Genomic DNA, 24660 nt, shown 5'->3' with positions numbered 1-24660 from the left:
GTTTGTTTGTTTGTTTTTTTTTTTTTTTTTTTTTTTTTTTTTTGTCTGTTCTGTTTTGATTTCGTTTATTCTATATACATTACACTATTTTATGAAATCGATTCTTGTTGATTTTTTTTTAATTTTATTAGTGTTTGATAAATGGTTCAAATGCCTCTTCAGACTGAATTGGCCCTTTAATTTTAAATTCCAATTATAATCTTATCTGACATACACTGCCGGTACAAAGCTCCGTATCCGGAAAACTATGAAATTAATGGCCAACTGGCTGCATGCGGTTGCCGACAAGCCCCTAATTGAAAGGTTACTACACGACGTTAATGTATGTACTGCTTGACCTTTAGGGTCAAGCTGTTCACTCTTAATTAATCATTTATTGATATATATATATATACTAAAATCATGTTGATATCATAGAAGTTATGACATCGTTGGCGACGGAAACATCAAAGTACCGATATCGGGACAACTCTGACCGGTCATTCTGTCTTTTATCTATATTTATTGCCGTTTATTCAGAAAACAAAAGATAAAATATTTTCCATAATGCTCGTTCAAAAACATACACCTCAATGCTTGTGATGTACGCCTAGTGTTGACGGTTAAACTGTACTTTCTTACTAGTAAATTAATAAGACTGAAATTAACAGACAAAATTGACCAATTCGTATTCGATATATTATTGACCGTAGATGACTCACCTCTGATGACTCGAATACCATGCTTTCTCGAAATATTGAAACTGTCCTCAGCTGTACGAGTTAACGAAGTTTATTGTATATCGATTGGGACAAAATATAAATCGTTTGATAAAAACAATTTTTAGTTTAAACTGTCATGGAAGTACAAACATTTAATTTGTATTTCATATACAGTGTAAATCGAATGAAGTATAAAGATGTAGCTGTTCGAGAACTAGGTTGTATAATCAAAAATTCATAAGCTATTTTAACACACGAAGAGTACATATGTAATTTAAAATAAACACAATATCGGCCATTTAAATTAAATTACGTATTCCACTTTAACACAGAAATAAAAAAAATCAATTTAAAAACTAATATCTGCCAAGCTAGGTTGTTTTAATTTGCGGAATACAATGGATGCTACACACTCGGAGATTAAACAAATATTTTCCTATGAACATTTCTAATTTAAAATTCATGTCTTTCATCCACTAGGAATTCAAAAGGATGGTATTAACATTTATTCGTGTGCTTTATATATATTTATATCTAAGAGTTGGTTTCCTATAAAATTCACCCCTTTTTTGTTCGAAAACGAACAATTTTAGATTAGTGAATACCAGACCAGTCAAAACAATGTGACATTTGTTTACTCTTCCTACTACATACTAATTAAAAATGTATTTGTAACAGACTGGCAAACCACTGGAGAAAGTTTAGACTGAATTCTAGACCCTAAATTGGAGATAAAACTTCCATAGCAGAATACTAATACTAGATCAATCCTCTCTACATATGTCTTGAATCACACACATAGGAGAGACAAAATAATCAATCCAAAGTTCAGTGATTTTTTAATATTCTGTAGCCAGTCCAGAGGGGACATAAGTTCATGTCTTTTATATTTGGCTTTTTCACTGAATCGACCCTTTAACTGGGCCACACGGTCGGTCTTGTTCACATCAAGATACCATCAATACAAATAAATCAATGGAAAAGACTCGCCTATCGATTACGATTTTACTTAAAATAAAGCATTCATCCTTCTGTAGAACCATAATTCAAAGGCGTTTGAAATTATTCAGACTCGGTAAATATTTATTCGGTTTTAAATAATTTCAAGAACAGCAAACACCAGTGTTCATATAAGCATTGAACTGCACTAGTTGGCAGTTATGGGATAATGAATGCCGACTAGACAACGATATATCATTGACGCATGCTAGCATCATTCTCATATTGTCTCTAGGATTTTCGCATCTATAAATGAACAAACAATTCTTTACCGTCAAGGACGGATCAGCCATTTGGGCATCTTCCGAGATCGCTTGCACGATAAAATTGTGACATCACAAATAAAATGACGTCATAACGAGCGGATGCCAGTTTATACACTGAACAACGCTACAAATGCATTTGGTAAGGTTACATAGTGGGATTTTAGTGAAAATGTAAATACATATACACAGATGTAAATACAATGATAATGGTAAATCGGATGCACCAATGCTAGTATATATAGGTATAGAAATTATTTATATGTTCACTTATTGTAAAGTGAGGAAATGGAAAATAACTAAATTAAAAATGTACGATGATGATATAACTCAAGTTTTCTATCATTAAACTTCATTGATGAAATTTTCTAGATAGTAAGCAGTTAAAAAGTTAAATATACTAGATATGTATTATTGTAGTTCGTCCATTAATATCAGTTACTAACATTCACAAAATAGCAAAATTTCCTTTGTAACATAAATGTATAGTATTAAAAATTAATATGTGTAAAATGTAAGGAGTCACCAATATTTTAATTTTGGGCCATCTATCTGAGTACAAAAAATAATGATAAATGTATTCGGATGGCGATTATAATAAATTCGCTTAGACAAATTATGGTCCAGATACAGCCAATACAATCTTAAAACTATCTGTCACAATGATAATGACGTCAAAATAAGCGGATGCCAGTTCATGCACTGGACAGGGCCAACTATAATGTGTAAGGTTACATAATGGGGTTGCAGAGAAAAATGAAAATGCATATTCATTGATGTGTAATAATGATAAATGTATTGAGATCATAAAGACAGAGATTAAAAAAAAATCGTTTAGCAAAAATATGGTCTAAGAACAGCTAGTACAATCTTTAAAAATATCCATAGTCTCCAGGTAAAGGCCAACCAGTATTGTGATCATAATCCGTTTAACACAGACTTGTACAGATCGATACTGACTTCTCCAGCACTATGCAAAGGTGATCCATAATCAATAACGGTTGGTAAATCAACAGTGAAGTGTAATTAGTATTTGTCCCGTTCATGTTGACATCAATTGTAAGTAAAACGTCTTTAGATGAAAAAAAAAATCGATCTGTTTTGTACTGTGAACAAAGCTGTTTTCAAAGTCATACGATTAAACAATTAACTTTATTAGTGTGGTGTTCGAGAGAAAAAAAAACCCAAGTCTTGTGGTAAACTCTTATATGAAATACACATTTAAGGAGGATTTTAATTAAACAAGTTTATAAATCGCCGACGGCGCGGTTTAAAAAAAACTTTTTTATTTTTCGTAGTAACCATAAATGTGATATAAAACAAATTAAATCTGATTATGTATCGTGGTGCATATATGAAACAAAACTTGCTATTTCTCGTGGTAAACACATGTATTAGATGAAGCTTTCGAACGCAATCATTTTTGAATTCTTCATTCTATTGTTTTTGTTTTTATTTTTTTATCTCATTTTTCATTGATCTTGATGTTCTCTTTTGCTTTTTTTGATATTTATTCATTAGCATACCTTAGAGGATACCAGCAATAGCCTGTTTATGAATATTCTCTCGTTAACAATGGTATCAGAATGCCGAAATAAATAAATGAATAAATATTATATTTACAAAAATACATGTACATTGATACTCTTAGGCTAATTAGGTCTTCAACTTGCATTAGTTAATCCGTTTCACTTCTCACCTAGTAACCAATTTTTACCAATTATGGACCTTTGCTGTGGTCTATATTGTGTTTTACCGGCCTGATAGAATTATATAATAACCGAGGGCGAATAGTTTAGATGCAATCAGGTCCTTAATTCTATATTTGGTATGTAGATGATTTTGACAAATATCAAACGGATTATATGATGTGCTTGTTATAACAAGAAAAAACATGGTCATAGGGCATCACCCTGAATAGATCCACTTTAAAACAAAAAGTCGACATGTTAATTCGAACTGACGTGACCATGTATTTTAGCCAATGAAAATAGGGGAAATCAGAGTATATCCTACATATATAGTCAGTCAATCTCTATTTTCCAAAAACCATTAGGCTTATAGGTACAGATATATCACATTTAGTACATCACATGATAATTACTAGGAATGCGATTGGATAACAGCCATGGTCTATTTTGCGACAGTTCTCTGTCCTTCTTGACTACGGGAGACTATACCTGACTACGGGAACTATACTAAAGTATAGTCCCCCGGGAATGAACACGCGACCAAATATATGACGTCATAATGAATGTCATGTAACGTACTAAATCAATCTATTATGGCCCTTTCCCTCGGGAACAGTTCTCCTATAGTGTCGTCTGGCGAGGTATAGTCCCCGAGTCGAAAGTTCTCCTATAGTGTTTTCTGGCGAGGTATAGTCCCCTTGTCGTCGACTCTGGGACTATACCTCGCCAGACAACACAATAGGAGAACAGTTCCCTCTGGAAAGGGTCATAATAGAATAATAGTTACATAAACAGATTGAAATCATATTCAGGAGAATGACATCCTATAAACAGGAACACAAATACTTTGCCTTTAACCTACACACATGTTGCGTATCTTGATTAAAGTGCTTTTGCTTTATACTCGTAATGTTCTCATTCTTGTATGTCAAATTTAGTACAAATTCAATTTAAAAACGTTGACACATTACACAGTAACAATACGCATAATATAAGACTCTTCCATACATGTATACAGTCGAATCTGTCTTAAGCGACCACTCAAGGGAAATTGAAAAGTGGTCTCTTAATAGAGAGTGGTCTCTTAACAGAGGACCTCAGGTTAAGAAGAACATATAGTTTGATGTTTTAAAATATGAGTTGTCATTCACTGTTCATGAATCAGTGTATTATAAACATCTATAAAATATTTGAATAAAAATAAATAAATATATTTTTTTAAATCTAAAAAAAAATCATTTCAGTAATTTATTCATATAATAATGTGGTTCTCAATGAGTTTTATAGCAAATAAACATATTTTGTGTGATAATAAGGTCATAGGTATGACATTATTTGATTTAATGTATAGATAAAGATAGTCTACCCGAGGGTCGGCAGATGTAACTTACGATAGAATATCCCTATTCTTCATATCAACTAATGAAAGAATGATTTTCAACTCATACATACTGTACCTCGACGTTATTATTACAATGTTTCAATTAAGTTACCCGATCATTGAAGCAAACTAGCCTGGTTTCGGAAATGGCATTCAACTTTTACTGACAAGGCAGCCATGATCTCAGGATTAAATTTACTCCACCAAGACCATTTCCCACAAAATCGCTAAAATATCCCCGATAAAGTTGCGAGTTTAACGTTAAGTTACTAGTTCAGAAATCACTCGCCTGTAAAAGGTTTTAAGAGACTTTTCATAATCAGAAAATGATAAACATTGTTTTTTAATTTTAAACATATAATTTATTTCAGACGCACTGAATAACAATAGATCATGTCGTAAAATATTACTACTTTTGAAAAGGGGATTGAAGAAGTATGAATCACTATTTCGCCAGATTTAAAGGCCAGACAGTTTATTTATGGGTCTATAACACAATGTTGAATTTCAGATAATATAGCTGCAATAAATAATCAATGACATATTAATCGTATTAAAGTTAGGGTATTTACGTGCCCCTTACATGAACTCGTACGCGGAACGATCCATATATTTAACATTTTATATACTAGTGTTTATTGAAATAACATCACATGGTATTAAAACTCCAATTAAATTACGTCCAGTGAGCCATATAAAGCAGTATTGGACTGTTGAAGTGTGTTTTGGGTTGTCGAGGATTTAGTTTAAAGTCGTTTAAAATTCAGCAAGGCAAAATTTTATTCGTTTTTCGGAATAATGAATATTTTAGAGTAACTCGCAATTCATAATAACGAATTACGATTAACCATCTAACTCTCCTTGCTGAACAACTGTATAACTGTATCTTGCTTTAAACATTTCCATCCAATCCAGTTAAGCTTGAAGTGATTTCAATTTGATTGATGTTTTATGGTGACTAATGTGTAAACACGTCGGCTGTTTATTTGTGGGACTATTTGTACAGTTTCCTTTTTTTAAAGGAAAATGATGAACACACAAGAGAAAATAGCATACGATATAAAATGTCTATTGGGATTATTTGTTGATGTTGAAAGAAACTAAAACGACTCACATATATGATGTTGATTTTTAAAGTGAATTGGATTGTTGATTAAAACGTTTAATTAAATATTTTCTTTTGTTCCGGTTAATTTGAAGATTCGTTTTATTCATCTAAGCGATAGTGTTAGCATTACTTGTTATAAAAACATGTTTAATATTGCTTGTATCGCGTTATATCAGTTGTTAATTACTTGTTTCATTTTAATGAAGAAAATCATAATTTTGTTAACACCTTCTACTGACACTATGATCTATAAATACAAATATTACTCTAAAGAAACAATTATGTTATTATCAAAGACTTACCATCGATTCCATATGAACAGAAATTTAGTAATATCTCCAAACACAAAATATCCACGTGCTTCATACTTTACGTAAATAGGTGTAGAAAATAAAATGATATAAGGAAATCCAACGACACTCCACCTTGTTGTGTAAGTACTCTGTAAATGTGATAATCAATCCACTAATTGGAGACGTACATTGCCTCTGATGGTCGATGATCTACCTGGATGTCCACAGGTAGTAACTGTGCTCTACCCTACGTATTGACAATATGTATATCCGTATATCCGCTAGCAGTATTCCTAGTTTAGTTCATGATTTATGAATTATATATTATCCTGGCGGTGACAATGGAAGATACTGCTCCACAGTATAGGAATAAATGGGTACCATGGAAAGAGAAGATACTAAACTTCCGGTTGTGACGAAGACCAGTTGCCGGGAAGGTTACAGTCTTCACACCTCATAACAATCTCTTTAATGTCGATAACATGTTGATGTAATGACACAGTCGTTCAAACCAAACGGTTTGTCAATTTCATCCCGGAACGAATATCGATACACAGTACGCTATACATCAGTATATTGTCGTGGACATTTAATTGCAGTATGGCTGCGGTAGCTAACATCTCATACAGGTAAATTTTTACCTGTCCTAGGTCTGTACCTGTTCAGGCATCTCCGGTAAAATCAATAGGCTGGTCCAGTAAGCGAAAGGTTAGACAATTGTATAACGTGATCAATTCACACAGTTGATCTTTGTTTACTGAGTCTGTGTAAACAAAGCCATTATTGAGAGACTATGGTAGTTACATTATTGTATAAAAGTTAATTAACTCAAGATACCCCTGATCCATAAGAGAGCAAGGCTATAAGCCCTAGCTATTTGCGTGTAACTATTTTGAATGTATTGCAACGCTAGTCATGTGTGAAGTTGCATCTCTTCGGTGACCTAATATTTAAATAACGGTGTTTTTGACGATAACATATTTTCATTTCATCATTAATGTTCCAGGGGTTACTATCACTGACGTGATAAATGCATAAAGTGTTTGCAGAAATACTGCAGGAAAACTTCATCTTATGTTTTAATGTCGCATTTTGCGCCCAAGCGAGATTAGAAGCATTATGGAAACAAAGGAAACAATCGATAAATAGCACATAGAGATTAAACACTTGATTTAAACATTGGAAAAACAAAAACAATTTATTGTCTTCCAACAAGATTAAAAACCAAGGTCGTTCCAGGTTCTTCAGAACCGACGTTTTAATTCGTATTTTGCTTCTTTTTATATCAGTATGTCCATGTTGATAAAGATTTATCATTTATTTTAGTGTTTTTATTACAATTAATCATGCAAAAAAAAATTCAATCTAATATTTACGGTATATGATTGTAGGACACATTACGGTTAGGTTCATGACTTAAACTGAGTGAAACCCAAGATTAAAATTGTTGCTCAATCTTCGCCACAAAGAGTAAAAACTTAAATTTAGACGAAGAAATTATTTAAAAATGACTTACAAACCTAGCTGCCCACTATATTGATAACATTTCTTCTTAATCTTTGACATTCAGACGTACAGACCCGACGTAAAATGTTGCCTCTATTGCATGATCATAAAAGGCGATTATATTTTCTCTTCCTAACGTCTGGTTCCTAGCATCTCCTTTGATATCGTCTCCTTTTAAGGCTTGGGTTGGGCACTTGCGCCCCCGAAGAAGACTCTGGGCACTGTCCTCTGACCTCAACACACCATAGTATAAAAAGTATTAATTTCTGGCCCTGCTTAGCGCTCAAAGTTAAGAAAGTGGAACGACTGGTCCCGTTGTCAATAAAATATGACCGAGTGGTTTGTACTACTGGTCTCGTACTTAATTTGCATCCAATATCACAAGGAGACACAACGTAATTAATCTAATTATACCGAAGTCTCCGAAACCATATCACAGTCTTCAAAACCGTACCGCAGTCTCCTAAACCATACCGTGAACTCCTTAACCATACAGCAGTCTCCCAAACCATACCGCAGTCTGAAAATCATACCGTAGTCTCCGAAACCATACAGCAGTCTCCGAAACCATACCGCAGTCTCCCACACAATACTGCAGTCTAAAAATTTACCGTAGTCTCCAACACCATACCGCAGTCTACCAAACCATACCGCAGTCTTCTCAACCGTACCGCAGTCTCCAAAACCGTACCACAGTCTCCTAAATCATACCGCATTTTCCTTAACCATACGGCAGTCTCCCAAACCATACCGCAGCCTGAAAAAACTTTAACCGTAGTCTCCAAAACCATACCACTGTCTCCCAAAACATACCGCAGTTTCCAAAACCATACCACAGTCTCCCAAAGCATCCCGCAGTCTTCTAAACCTTACCACAGTCTCCTTAACCATACCACAATCTCCCAAAACATACCACAGCCTTCCAAAACATACCACAGTCTCCAAAAAAACATACCGCTGCCTTCAGAACATACCAAAGTCTCCCAAAACATACCACAGTCTCCAAAACCACAGTCTCCCAAAATATAAATAGTCTCCCAAACCATACCACAGTCTCCGAAAACACACAGCTGTCTCTCAAACCATACCACAGTCTCCCAAATCATACTGCAGTATCCCAAAACATACAAGGTTTAATGTTATATCACATCACAAACTAATTCTCATGGGAAGTTCTTAGGAGTTATACGGTGTAAGGATATATTGATTCGTAATCATGAGGGATTAAATATCACTGGAACAGAATTAACAAATAATGTCACTCATTTGTCCGTTTATTGATACAAGTATAAAACAAAATACCAAGATAATGACTAAACAATAAGTGACCAAATATCTTCTTATGACATGAAATATGTGGTTAGATCCCAATGGTGATTAAATCATTCAGATGAGTTCATGGAAATTTCGTCACGAACTCTGCTGCTTCGCCACCGCTGACAAATGAAAATGATAAAAATATTAATTTTTTTCGCATTGATAATAAAAAAATGAAACAAAACACTCTATTTGTAACCATTATGAAGACGAACAGTCTAAACCTTGGAATTTACGTGAAACTTCGTGAAAGTTACTTGGTCGTGAAAATTCGCCACAGCGCGTTAACTTGAGTGTATTTATGGATTGAGTTGCTAAAGGTTATTTTCCGCGAAAATAACAACACCGCGAAAGTTTTATGCGGGTAATCGGGAAATTAAGCACGCGCGATAATATTCACTTTTACAGTTTACATTGCAATATCAATATAGATACGAGGGGTGTTCCAAAGTTATTGTTACTTTGGTGATTTCTCTTTGTTAGAACATCCCTCGTATTCTATCAATGGAATATCATTATATATATATGCATGACACATTTTGATAAAATCTTTATTTATTCTTCCTTCAAAAAGTCGACACATGGATGCAATTATTATTTGGTTGAAATGTGAACCGGTGTTAAATGTGAACTGATGTTAAAATATGAACTGATATCAAATGTAACTGGGGTTAAAATGTGAAACGATTTTAAATGAAACTGGGGTAAAAATGTGACTTGGGGTTAAATGTAACTGGGGTTAAATTATGTTACTGGGGTTAAAATGTGAAATAATGTTAATTTAACTGGGGTTAAAATGAGAACTGGGGTTAACATGTGAATCCACACTTTCTATATCGATAACAAAACGATCATTTAAGATGATAAAAAACTTACTCGAGAATAATTGATTTTTGAAAAAAGCATCACTGTACTTACACTACATGTTCGTTTTTCCAGATCACGTGACCACCACTTCCGGTGATTGTCTGACTATTAACGGCAGCAGAACAAACGGGGAGGCTCTGAGAAACGAACATTATGTTCACACATTATATCGTAGATGTGGTCATTATTTTAAATTCTACTAGGGTGATATAACCGAAACAAAGGTCCTTCATTTTTATATTAGATATGTCGTTTCTTTAACAAATATCACAAAAAATGTGCATATTGATTACAAGAAAACATTAGTCAAAGAACATCACCCTGAAGAATGCAGCGTTTGGGTAATGAAGTTCACAAAGGTATATTGACTCGGTGTTTCTAAAAACGGAAACACCGAGTCGATATGCTATATATTGAACGTCACGCAACCATGAAAATCATAGCATATCTAATATTATGGATTAATGTAAAATATCTTCTTCAACAATGGTCGATAATTAGCATCTGGTATATACACACTGTAATATTGCAGACAAAACATTCATGTGCGAAACGCAATACATTTCGAAAAGAAAAGTTATATTGAAGGAAAATAAAGAGGAGATAACTCCAAATAAGTGTTACCAATGAGAATCTATGTGCATGAAGCTGGTGAGTCGAGTCTAAATCTGCACAGCCAGCAGGACAGTCTCCACTGAAATATCCGAGTGGTAGAAATGTACAGATCGGCTGCTGACTTCATTACATCTCAGTATAATGGAATATATTATTTTCAATCTATGGTTTATAAGACCAAAATGTACAAAAGCAAAACTGTCATGTTAAAATATCAATGCCTTCATATCGTGCTCCAAAATGTTAATTCATGAGAAAATTATGTTTGCCTTTAGTGTAAGCAAGGAGAATATTGTAATTGCGTATTTTGGTTTACTTAAAGCACCTAAGGGAAACAACTATGTTTTCATATTAGTTCACAAAAAAAAACTTTACTCAGAATAACAAAAGTAAAAACAATCTTAATTCCTAATTTGTTGGTGAATTCTTTCTAGTTATACTTACCCGCACATCGCCTTATCATTAGATGTACAATCAGCGAACGTTGTTGCGCATGTAAGATTATCCACACGCTGGTAGACTACAGAGAGAATAGAATCATCACAGTTTGAATATAATCAAACTGTATAATAATACAATAAACTCATACCAATCTTATCTCCTTGTTTAATACCTCAATAAATTGTTATTTATGCGGTGATAAAACATTGAAATTAAATGTAGGAATCAATGATAGAGAAGACATTTAAAGCCGTAAGATAAGGGGATTTTGAGATTTTGATTGAACAAATATGCGTGTTATTATTCATTTTATTTATATAAATGTATTTTGCATATCAAAAATAAATCATCTATATAAATATATCAAATAAATGCCTACAGATTTGCGAATTCGTTACTTGCCATAAAGTTTTTTTGAAACGGACCCCTTATACTGGTAATGTTTTACTTACCATAAAATAAAACTGTTTTGAGACGATCCCCTTATTGGTTATGTTTTGCTAATCATAAAACTGTTTTGAGACGGTCCCCGTACTGGAAATGTTTGACTTACCATAAAACTGTGTCGAGACGGTCCCCTTACTGGTTATGGCTTCGCATCGATATTCTCCGGTGTTGGAGCTATCCCGGAAGTAGAACAATATATTCCCAGACGGAAGTAAATTATGTGTCGGTAGTAAACCATTGACCTTTGAGTAGGTCAAGGTCACGTTATTGGCATGGGTCACCTCGCATACGTTGTTGACGGACTCGCCGATAGCCACCCCTATGACCTTCTGGTGAGCAGTGATATGAGGCGCATCATCTAGGGAGGAAATATAGAACAATTCAAGAACGGATTTGAATTTAAATATGAATTAAAAGAAGCAAATGTCTAATAAACATTTTAATAGGGACAATAATGAAGCATATACTGATCATCAGTGCCAGGTTGTTCAAACGATGATTAAATAGTCGTATGATTAGTGAAATTTTCATTTCTCATTTGCTGCAATATTAGCGATTATCCCTTCACCAAAATCAACAAGCAGGTAAAGGGTAAAGTTTATAAGAATCTTAAGAAATTTGTTTCACCGGAAACTATTTTATCTTGATTTTAAAATTGTCGTTAAACTGTAAGCCTAATCACCTTTTGAACAACTGGGCCCTGAATACGAAAAATCTTATATCAATTATTGTAAATTATTTGATAAGTAAATTGTCGAAAGGTTGAATTGATGCAATGTTTAAAACAAGTTAAAACGTCTACCTTCAACGGCTACTATGACTGTTTTCTCCACGGAGCCAAGGGCATTCTCCGCATGACATTTATAGATACCGCTGTCCTCTGGCTTGATGTCACGTAAAATCAGACCTGATGACGTGGCTGTGCCATGTAACGGTACCATTGTTTTATTTCCGGCGTCCTTGACCCAGCTTACAGATGGAGTTGGATAGCCGCCATTTGTCCTGCATGGCAATAAAATGGTCGCTCCGACCCTAGCACGTACGGTAAATGTGTCTCCTCCCTGGAAATGAGGAACCGCTGGAAACATATAAATATATGATGGTGAGGGCAAAGCACCAGTCAAAAAATAAATAAGAAATGAAAAAAATTAAACAAAATGTGAAAGTTTCGTTTTATTCCTTTGCTAATTATAACTCCATCAATTCCTTAAAGGTGCTCCTCCGACGACAGAACATAAACCATACCCATTATTTATGCGATTGAGCAACTGATGTTTATTCGTAAATATGTATGTGTCTAATTAACACAAAATAAACAAAAAAGACAATTATTTTGCTTTTTGTACATGTGCAATTAGTACTTCATTCCAAATAGGGCATAGTGTCATGGATTTTTTCCCGGAATGCAATTAATGATTTTTAAAAAAAATCAGGACGAAATTAATTATTTTTATTATTTTTATCTTAAAGTAAAATAAGCATTGCAAACCTTTCAATGGTGGTAATAGTGTAAAGAAAGTTGCTTTTGTAACTAGAGAAAATTACTAAATCGTCTGCTCCTGTTTCTGGGGCAAGATTCATGAACATTTCTTTATACTTTAAGGAATTCCTTAACTTAAATTTAACGTACAATGTAGAAAAACATTGCAAAAGTTAAGGAAAAAATATTAAGTTAAGGAGCCTTCCTTAAATTCTGTAATGATTTCCTATGGACAATTTTAAGAGATTCCGTAAATTTAAGGAATGTTTCTGAAACTGGGCTAAGATAGAGGAAAAAAAAAACATTCGTTAGCAGTGGACCATCTTTAATTGCACACCTATTCTGTTACGAGGGTGTTTTGTTATTGTGAAGTTTTCTATCGGAATGATTTCATACAAAGGACGATAAATCTACATTTACATCACTGAAGACATGTGATGGAGCTGTAAAATTCTGTCAGTAATTCCGTTTTTGCATATTACAGAGTCATTTGCCCTTGCGGGTAGATATTGATTGTGACGTCATGTGTTTTCCTAGCGTAACGTCATAGTTTTCAGGGAAACGACGTGAGTCACAAAAAAATGACATCTACGCGCAAGGGGAATGACACTGTAATATGCAATAATATATTAGGCGAGACGTGGTCACTTACAGAGCATGTTACAACAGTTACTAGAGAGTCCGGTGGATCCTTTTGCGCCCTGAGCCCCTGTGGCCCCCTTAGGACCCATACTTCCATCTTGTCCCGTCGGACCAGGTAAGCCCATATCGCCCTTCTGTCCCATATCGCCCTGCAATTTCACGCATACAGAATAAATTTGTATGTGTTAAGCATTGAAGTCACTATTTTCTAATATCATCGGGGTATGAAAGAAATTTTGTTTGCAAACTTTGCAAACAAAATTTATTTCATAACTCGATGAAATTAAAAAATAGTGACTTCAATGCTTACAATTAATTTTCTAGGCTACTATATAAGATGAAATACGTTTACTCGAACGATTCCATTGATTTTTTCCAATGGATTATTTTTTTCCAAATCAATCGCAACGTCAATGTTTCTATTGTGACGTCACGATAACGTCGGGTTCCCTGGCTAATAAATTTAAATATCTGAAACGTACAGCTTATTCAAGTTAAGTTTCAAGTTTTTCATCCACCAAATCCAATAGTGTTGTATTTGCATATTACTGGGTTATCTGCCTTTGTGGGTAGGTATTTATTGTGACGTCATGTGTTTGCGAATGTAACGTCATAGTTTTCGGAGAAAACGACGTGAATTGCGCTCACAAAATAATGACTTAACAATCGTTACCTACCACCAAGGCAAATAACTCTGTAATATGCAAATACAGAATAAATTGAACCAGGTTTCCAAATACAAGCAAACAGCTTTTTATAGTAATTCATACAAGATGGCGGATGATTATTTCACATTCAAATACTTATATAACTTTAAATTCAATACAATGTCTATTATCGAACACATAATGAGTCTTCTTTTAGATTTAGCTTGCAAAATATATTTACTCAATTTATTAACTTGTGATTCTTTAATCGTGTTTTACCTTCGGTCCTACGAGACCTGGAGAACCAGGAGCTCCAGCAGATCCCGGCTGGCCCTTTAACCCCATTGGACCGAACGGACCATCGGCACCAGGTTCACCTTTCGTCCCCTGTGGTCCCATATCTCCCTTAGGTCCTGTGGCACCTTGGAGACCTGAATGATCGAATAGGATTAAACTTACAAATGATTTGGCGTTTATTGATGAAGATCAGTCTAGTATTAATTTAAAACAAAATATATAGGCATTGACGTTATTATTTTATAACTTCATCAGGGTATGAAAGAAATTTTGTTTGCAAACTATGTGAACCCGCGAAGCGGATTCTCACAAAAATTTGCAAACAAAAATTTGAATTATCATATTTTGTCATCATAGTATATGAAGAAAAGGTGTCTGCCAATCAGAAAGGATTTAGTATGAAAACAAATAAAAATTAATTATTGTACCGTAGAGAAAATTTCATTATTTTATTGAAATATGTGGCTCTTTTGTTATTATCTAAAGTTTTAAAACATTAAGAAAATAATCTTGATTTAAAAAGCACCGGCTTTAAGAAGAAAAAAATCAGCTGACAATGACGAAGTGTTCACACGCGCGTTTTCAAGTTCCGCCTTCGTCGATCTTTTTTGCAAATGACAAACGATAAACAAATATTAAAATAGATTGATTGACTATACACGAAAATCGTTGTATTCATAGTGTGTTCATAGTGTTTTCATAGGCTTGTGTTGTTTTTTTCGTCAGTTGGTTGATTTATATAGTGACGAAACACTCAGAATGTAAATATAGTTCTCTATTACTCAGCTTACAGAGCATGCTTCTTTGGCTCAGTCGGTAGAGCCGTATAATCCGGTTCGATTCATGGTTGGGGCACTCGACATTAATCATTTGCATTTTTGTGTTTTTTTTTTTGCCTTTCAAATACATTGAAATATTCATGTTATTGTGCTATCATGTGCTGTATAAATGTTTCATGACTGCATTATCCAGGTACTTACATTGAACATTTTATGCTTAGTATATAATGTATGCATCGATACAAATACGGTGTCAATCCGTTATCGTAAGCATTCAAATATAATAATTATCAAAATAGGTTTTTTTTTCATTTTTAGAACATGATTAAATGATGTGGCATTAGGTCTGTATTTTGCTAAAGTCTACATTGAATATTGTAATATGCATTGAAGCTATTAACAGTTAGTAATCATATTGAGTGTACTCGCCATTGTTCCACTTTACCGTGCCATGGCTTTCTATAGATAGACAATTGATATCAATATTGTTACGACAGTTAAGTAATTGCTATGATTCTTATATGTGGTGATGTTTATTAGGGCGAATTTATTACGAACAATATCACAGGATATCTTGAATAACACAAGTATCTTATGTTGTATTGTCAAGATCGCCTTCCACAAAAATGCGACAATATACATGATATATTACCTTGTGGTCCAGACAACCCTTGGTCACCTTTGGCCCCTGCTGGTCCAGCTGGGCCGAATGGTCCGCTCTCTCCCTTATCGCCCTTGCCTCCAGCCATTCCACTGGCTCCTACTGGGCCCATATCTCCTTTAGCACCTGTAGGGCCTGTAAGCCCCGGCAAACCAATTTCTCCCTAAAACACATATATACATTACATTTGGAATAATAAGTGTTTATCTTAAAGCGATTACATATTCGGATGGTACATATTCATCCTCGATACTCTAGGGGTTAATAGTACTGTCGTTATATCTACCCCGGAGCTATATCATTACAAAACTGTATGCGAAATCACATGTGGCAGGTAGTTTGGTTCTTTGATGTACATCAAAAGAATTGAACTAATAACGATACGTTGTGGTTGACTATGTAGTTATGAAGTTGAACGTCGTTGTCTCTGTAGTATTTAAAGGCATTTGCAGGGTCAAAATTTTTTCTCCTGAAATTCCTTTAATTTTACTACAACATATTTAAATTTCTATTTAAATTTCTAAATATTAACGATAATTACAAATTATCATTTATTAAATCATTACACATACAAATGTATTTGGTCTCAAAATAAACTCCCTGTCCTTATTGCCAGTAGTTATTTAGAATGTTAAAGTTTAAGATGTGATTAATTATAAAAGTTTCGGTAAAAACTCAACAACTTAGCGATACTTATAAAAAAGTACTTGCACGTAGAGGATTGTCTAAAGTTTATCGTGATGATTTTACTTTTATAGGATTACATTGGCAGACATATATATATTAGATTGATTATCACTTTGTTTTCATAACAAAAATAACCTTAGATCCTTGACTGCCGAGTTCTCCTTTCATTCCTTGAGGACCTCCCGGTCCGGCTGGTCCCTGTTCCCCCTTGGTTCCCATGGGACCCTGTGCGCCTGTGTCCCCTTTGTCGCCCATGTCGCCTTTCGGTCCCATCGGTCCCGTATCCCCCTTTGCGCCATCGAAACCGCTGAAACATAAACGATATTAAGTTATTATATATACTATCTATGTTCTGATATTTTTTTACTCTTCTAATTGGTTAATACATTATCATGTGGAGCTCAATATATAGCATATTGACTCGATGTTTCAATTTTTTCATATTGAGAATTCAATATCCTTAACGTTGAGTTACAGCGTGGTGTCATATGACCATCGTTTCTCTTGTAATTAACATGTGTAAAAGATTCCGTAAATATACGAAATCAGATATAGTTAGCATTACGTTTCCATCGTTACCTACTTTGTACCTGGTTCGCCTTTGATTCCCGCAGGACCGAACGGTCCTACCGGCCCGATGTCTCCTTTAGATCCCTGGGGACCAGGAATTCCGGCTGGTCCTTGTATACCCTGCGGGCCAGGTAGACCCATATCTCCTGTAAAGGAAGAGACCAGGGCATGACTTTAGAGAGCTTCAGAGACTGGAAATCTTGTATAATTATTACATACATAAATAATGTATTCAATATAAATGCAATTGTAAAAAAATACTACCTTGGCCTTCTAAAGGAAACTGAGATCTAGAAACTATATGTACTGTTATGTTTTCATAAGCTTCACTACGTGATACAATGCATGTTCGTAACAGAATGCAAGATTAACGATAAATATAATCACTGCCTCTGCCAGAGATCGAACTCAGAACTCAGGACCTCTGGCTTACTAACTTGACGTTCATCTGATCGAGCTAAAGAGTTCTCTAACCGAAATGATTCAATAAATGAAGCGGCTAGTATTGACCAGTGTTGCAAATATAAACGTTGAGTTATTTTTGATAAAAACCGTTGAAGTGTTTAGGTGCTTCGTCTGCTCATCTTAAAAAAAACTGCTACTCATTTTTTCCAGAGCAGGATAACACCATAAACCCCACCTTTAAGTCCCATGGGGCCCTGTGTTCCGTTCACACCACTGTCACCCTTAGCACCCTGTGGCCCTGTCAATCCTTGTAGACCTGGTGCCCCTTGATCTCCCTTGGCTCCCTGAGGTCCGGTAGCACCGGTCAGTCCGATTTCGCCTTTGTTACCCTGGGGACCGACGTCTCCTTTGAACCCACTTACTCCCTGAAGGCCGTCAAATCCTTGTTCTCCCTTTTGCCCCTGTTCTCCCTTCTGGCCTAAATAAAGATTATTTAATAGCACTTTTGAAAATTTACTTGCGGTGACTCAAGTATTTGCAATGAGAGCCTGAAAATCAATCTTTGTTACTTCCCTGAATTGTGTATAGCTGTTTTAATTCTATAGTTCCCTTTCTTTCTTTCTTTCATTTTTTATACTGACTAAATACTGCTTTTTCTAATATCATTTATTTCCATGGTATCCATGACATCATACCTATAGCTACACCATCGGCCCCTTTTTCTCCCTTTTCTCCTGTGTTGCCTTGGATCCCTGTTTCTCCTTTCTGGCCAATTACACCGGGATCACCTGTCAGATAAAAAAATAATATTTCATAACCTTATGTGTCATCTTCAAATACTACGAAAATACATTTCTACACATCGTCCTAAGACGTGTATCTTCAATGCACTTTCACTAAGCACCGGATCAGTTACCATTGTCATCATTTAGAATGTACTTAAAGAAATATCTTTGTCCTATTTTTCAGAGCTACCAACATGCTATCGCGATAATTTTCTTTTTAAAAAAAAATTCGTGAAGATTAGAATTCACGGATTGAAAATTTGGTTTGAAATTCCTATCAATAAATTGTTGTAGATGGTAATTTGCCAAGTTAAACCTTCACGAATTTACTTGGGTCACGAAATCGTTATTAGATATGTTCATATCTTTGTTTATGTACTTGCTTTTCTCTCTACCACTGACCTTTTTGACCTTGCAATCCTTGGCTGCCCTGTGGACCAGGAACTACAAAAAAATTCAAAGCGCATGTACATGTTAAAAAATATCAATGGGTTTCCCTATCTCAAAAAATACATTGTATCTCTTTATAAATACTAAATACAACTATACATACAAGTAAGATATGGGTTTAGAAATATTAATGGAATGTGACAAACTCGTATGCGTTTTGCTTGTTAAATATGCTGATTACTGGCACTAGCACTAAGTTAATCTGCAATCCAAAGATTTGTGGGTAATTTTGTTAAATAAGTTATGAAAATAGATTTTTGTTGTATCTGAGCGTGTCATGGTCATAACATTTACACCTAATCTTCCCCGACCTATAAGGTTAGTTGACCAATGACTAGGTGACCAATACGTGTCATTTGACCAAAAACAAGGTGACCAATAAGTTTCAGTTGACCAATGAGGTGACCAATGGTGTCAGTTGACCAATGACTAGGTGACCAATAAGTGTCAGTTGACCAATGAGGTGACCAATACGTGTCAGTTGACCAATGACTAGGTGACCAATAAGTTTCAGTTGCCCAATGAGGTGACCAATGGTGTCAGTTGACCAATGAAGTGACCAATAAGTGTCAGTTGACCAATGACTAGGTGACCAATAAGTGTCAGTTGACCAATGCATGTCTTGGTAAACTTCAGAGAATTTTACGTAGACATCATTCGATAGTAAAATCTTAAATAAAACAAAAATGCGCCCGGCTGTGATTCCTACTGCAAATTGTACTGAATATTTTCTCTCATTATACATAATGAGAAGATATACAACAAAATGTACAGCATAATTTATTTTAAAAAACGTGTAAGAGATGACTAGATGACCAATAAGTGTCAGTTGACCAATGACTAGGTGACCAATAAATGTCAGTTGACCAATGACTAGGTGACCAATAAGTGTCAGTTGACCAATGAGGTGACCAATGGTGTCAGTTGACCAATGACTAGGTGACCAATAAGTTTCAGTTGACCAATGACTAGGTGACCAATAAGTGTCAGTTGACCAATGAGGTGACCAATAAGTGTCAGTTGACCAATGACTAGGTGACCAATAAGTTTCAGTTGACCAATGACTAGCTAGGTGACCAATAAGTGTCAGTTGACCAATGACAAGGTGACCAATAAGTGTCAGTTGACCAATGAAGTGACCAATAAGTGTCAGTTGACCAATGCCTCTACCATTGTTTGGTCTCATTTACCTGATATACACAAAGACTCGTTGTTCACACATCTCTGTTGAAACAGCGTCTCCTAATAGGACAAGAGAAAACTGTGTCACTTCACTTACTTGGTATACTTCATATTGCTAACTTTTACGTAAACTACAAATCTATGAGTATTTGAAATGATTTGTGTATGCATTAAGGTATCACGGAAAGGTCATTGATAAGTTCAATTATATGCACATTTAGCTCCTAGGTGAAGTAAAAATATAAAATAAAACTTGTCGTAAGAAATGAACATTTATTCTTTAATGCCCTTTTCTTTTCACAAATTATTCATAAACATTTGTTTTTACGAGGCTAATACATTATTTTTTCGAAGTAAATTATCCTGTCGAAGTAAAATTGCTGAGCTAATTTGCGAACCGCATTTTGGTCCTATTCTTACCACGGGCATTTGCAGACTAAAAAATAATCTGACAGCATGTCTTGGTAGACTTCAGAGAATTTTACTTAGACATTACTCTATAGTAAAATCTTAAACAGACAAAAATGCGCCCGGCTGTGATTCTTACTGCAAATTGTACTGAATATTTTCTCTAATTATGCATAATGAGAAGATATTCAACAAATTTTACAGCATAATTTATTTAAAAAAAATGTGTAAGAGATGTAAATGTCTCTCAAACAATATGGAAAAATGTACATATATGTATTTTTGTTCAACTCACCACATAAGGTAATAAGGCAGAAACGACTGTCTGGTTGAGACTAAGCCCAACTTGCCTTCTAAGTCTTCTATGGTCGTCCGATGTATTCTCCTGGTCATACAGCACAAATAAATTACAAAATAATCACGTATATACATAATGACAGCTCAAATACAAGTTCACAAAAGTCTTGGTGGCTTTTCAATTTTGCAGTATTAGCATTCATGGTCAGGAATGATGATGTGTACTGATTGGTCGTTTGAAGGTGGAATTAGAACTACTATGAACGGGTTTAGAGACACTTCAAACCCGTTACAAGGCGTGAAAATCTCGGCTATCTAGACAGTGGTATCGCTATTATACTATATTAGGATTTTTTCTGTGAAATGGCATGATTTTATCCAAAACAGAATACCAGTATCATAGGGCCATCCCATAACTTATTGGAAAACAAAATATTTCAATGGAGACTTGAAGTGATATGAAATATTATAAAACGAGAGTATGCAATAAAGCAAACACCAAGGAAGGGCCATTTATATTTTGATCGATCCAATCTCTTCATAAAGATGATGAGCATGACTGTATATTAAAAGGGTTCATATAGGACATCGATGATTGCATAAGTAAATAATGAAAGCAAAGTAGTGTTTAGTTTGGGGTTTAGTTTTTCCATTTGTTTGAACCAAATTTTTCGTCTTTTTCATTTTTTTATAAATCGCCTCTATCTTAATGTTCATACGGCTAATTTAGCTTAACATGGTTAATTTTAATATGTTCACTTGTCACAATATCAAAAACATTTACTAGTTTACAACAAGCCAAGATCTACCTGCTCCAAAATGACGTCACAGGCACACTGCTCCTTTACCAGCTGAAGATTACTTTTGATGCTGACTATTTCTACCATCTGATACGTCACCATGGCAACCAGCCCGAGACAAATGATGGAGAGGATGCTCATTGGTAGATTACTCCCAGCATCCTTTTGATCTTGTTTGTTTGTCATGGTGCTCGGACCTCGGGCTTGACCAACTGTCCTTAGATTGGTAGACGTGACCTATCGGTATGTAGTCTTATCGTGTTACCGAACTGTTATACATAATTTCCTTATCTTTCTATATGCATGCGTACTCCTTTATACGATTATGTTTATAATAATATGTAAATTTTAATTCAGTATGTCGGTCACATTATGAGACTGTATAATTAAAAATGATCCGCTGCCGATTAAGCGAAAACAATACTCGTCATGTGAAGAATAATTGATGTTTACTCTTGTAAATTTAAATCTAATTAAAACAATATATATATATATATTAAATGATCAAATGATTTAATAAAAATATTTTGAAATGAAAAATATATATATATATATAAAGAAACTTGTTTTGCTTTGTTAGATGCGCAGTCAGTTCTTCATTCCATATAGGGCTTAGTGTCAAGGACTTATTTCGGGACGCAAATCTTTCTAACATCTTGAAGAAAAACGTGAAGTTCAATTTTTTTAATGGTGGTAATGCTGTTTTTGCTAGATATAAATGTCATTCGCCAACTATGTAGCATACTTGTATTTAACAATGAATTATATATCATTCTTCAAATTGATGAGGATTTCCACTGTGTGAAATTAATTGGTAGACCACAAGTTTGATTCATGGTCTGACCGTGTATAATCATTTTACTGCACTGTAGCCGTGAATATGATAACTGCCAAAACTCATTTGGAGCTCTTATTTGTCTGTGTAGAATTTAAACTAAAGCATTGTTGGCATTAGTAATTCTCAAAATATTGGTAAATTTTGGAGTCGAATAACATATGAAAAGCTCTGCAGGCTTCGTGAGTATGAAAATTACGACACATATTACTTTTGTTTTTATTTTATTAACCTCTTTTTTTATATAAATATTTGTATTTTACATGTGCAAAAATTAGGGCATATATTCATATATATAGTATATTATGTACCCCTCTTACGTGTCATCTACGATTAGGTCTTATTCTTGACCTTAATCTTCCGAAGACACGGTATTGTGAAAATCACTTTCGACCTTTACTTTATCGCATCATACGACAATCGATGAAATGCAGAAGGGTTTACATTTCTTCAAAAACTCTCTTTTAATCAATTATGCATTGGATCAAAAGTTGTTATTATGCATTCTATATTTTTAAAATACTCCTTTCGTTTTAGTCTTGTGAAATGTCTCTTCATACCAAAGCCATTACGTTCACTTTTTAGAAATTTGTTTAGATGTCTTTAAGTATACTAAGAGCAAGAATAGCATACGCATATCTTATCTACGGTTGTGACAGGTCAGCGATGTTATAGATAGTACAACTATCTCTCAATCTCAGTTAAGTGTTTAGAAGTACTAAACTTGAAGGACTTTTCAGTTCAGTCGGTGCAATTTTGTAATGGCTTTAACGAAAATTAGTTATTTTTCTGAAGTTAGTTGTTGCTCTATTTTGAATTAAACATTACATATTAGTTATTTTATAATAGTTTTGCTGACACTGAAATGACATATAGCTATCATAGACGCTAGTGTTACAATACAAAGTGACAATTGTTTATTGGTGGAGTAGACCTACACAATTGAGACTAAACTGAACAAAAATAACAAACTCACTGAAGAATTAGAAGAGAATAAAAACAAAGAAAATAGTCCAGATATGATCCAATTGTATACAGTTTACAGATTTCATAGTATTTAAAACAATATATCACGCGTTATAATCAAATACAGTTATACATAGTTTAAAGTGACGACACAAAGGCCCTGGCACAATGTAGTTTATAAAATGACCAGCATTCTACTGCTGTCGCTATGGTGTTCGAATACTGACATGCTTGATACTGACTTATACTCATCCTCCATCTTCTTGACCAGTATGACCAGTATGAGGTAGGCGTCGATTCTTTTCCCATTTTAGTGCATTATCCCCTGTCCTTGTTAAAGATACTCCATCAGTAACAAATTGTATTTTTTTTTCTCTATCAAAAACAGGAGTAGACGGTTTAGTATTTTTTCCCCGTTACAAAATGTACTAACTTAACACCATTACCACCATAAAAACATCATGAAAACGGAAAATGAAGATTCTACTTTTACTTAAAGATAAAAAATATAATTAGGAATAATTATTTGCATTCCGAAAATAATGTGGAACTTTGCCCTATATTGAATAAAGTTCTGATTGTGCATGCACCAAAAGCAAAATAAATTATCTTATATCATTTTTGTGTTAATTAGACATATATATATTCACGATCAAACACCAATTATTGTTCAAATGATGAGTATAGTTTATGCTCTGTCGCCGATGTAGCATTTCCGATTGGTCGTTGATTATGATATTTCTTACTTTGTAGTGACAGACTTTGACGATTGACCGCTTATATGCTACAGATGTAACCACCTACGCCATGAGTCTACTGATGACTGAACCCAAGTGTAAATAAAGATATTCATTGAGTTTCGGCGAAGACAACGTATGTTACATTTATAGATCGATGTCTGTACTGTTTTGCCTCGCAATGTCGTCTACCTGTTGTGACAGCTGCGTAATCATAGGCCATGCTAAAAAGTTTGTTTGGTTCTTGTTTAACTGAGACCTACTTCTATTGTCTACGAAAAGCATCAGCTAATAAACTATTCCATATGATATTTTGCTTCTACTAAAACTCATGACGACTTTAATAATAATATTGCTACACTGTGTGTCGGTTTTATATAATATCAAAATTTCAAAAACATTC

The 24660-nt window shown here is 34.4% G+C and overlaps 1 protein-coding gene across 1 annotated transcript; it reads right to left on the bottom strand.

Moving 5' to 3' along the window:
* Positions 1-9203: 9203 nt before the first annotated feature.
* On the bottom strand, positions 9204-21960 carry LOC138335389 (collagen alpha-1(XXIII) chain-like). The gene is made up of 17 exons (XM_069284449.1): positions 21729-21960; positions 20918-21007; positions 20223-20274; positions 18985-19026; positions 18493-18585; positions 18033-18275; positions 17406-17538; positions 16958-17129; positions 16127-16298; positions 14678-14829; positions 13762-13900; positions 12432-12707; positions 11736-11987; positions 11186-11261; positions 10751-10820; positions 10178-10263; positions 9204-9378 (listed from the first exon to the last, which is right to left on the bottom strand). Exons 1-17 carry the CDS (start codon positions 21903-21905, stop codon positions 9339-9341), a joined length of 2265 nt encoding a protein of 754 aa, XP_069140550.1. The 5' UTR covers positions 21906-21960; the 3' UTR covers positions 9204-9338.
* Between the last annotated feature and the right edge of the window lie 2700 nt (positions 21961-24660).

The sequence above is a fragment of the Argopecten irradians genome, chromosome 11 (assembly GCF_041381155.1).
Source record: "Argopecten irradians isolate NY chromosome 11, Ai_NY, whole genome shotgun sequence".
NCBI classification, from domain to species: domain Eukaryota; kingdom Metazoa; phylum Mollusca; class Bivalvia; order Pectinida; family Pectinidae; genus Argopecten; species Argopecten irradians.
This window is presented reverse-complemented; position numbering and strand designations above follow the sequence as displayed.

What these genes read in the sequence shown, in the direction of transcription:
- LOC138335389 (XM_069284449.1), bottom strand. Translation starts at nt 21,905, where the DNA reads ATGACAAACAAACAAGATCAAAAGGATGCTGGGAGTAATCTACCAATG. An exon ending in CTGCCTTATTACCTTATGTG is followed by an intron (nt 20,275 to 20,917) that starts GTGAGTTGAACA and finishes TTGTCCTATTAG; the next exon opens with GAGACGCTGTTTCAACAGAG. An exon ending in CGAGTCTTTGTGTATATCAG is followed by an intron (nt 19,027 to 20,222) that starts GTAAATGAGACC and finishes ATTTTTTTGTAG; the next exon opens with TTCCTGGTCCACAGGGCAGC.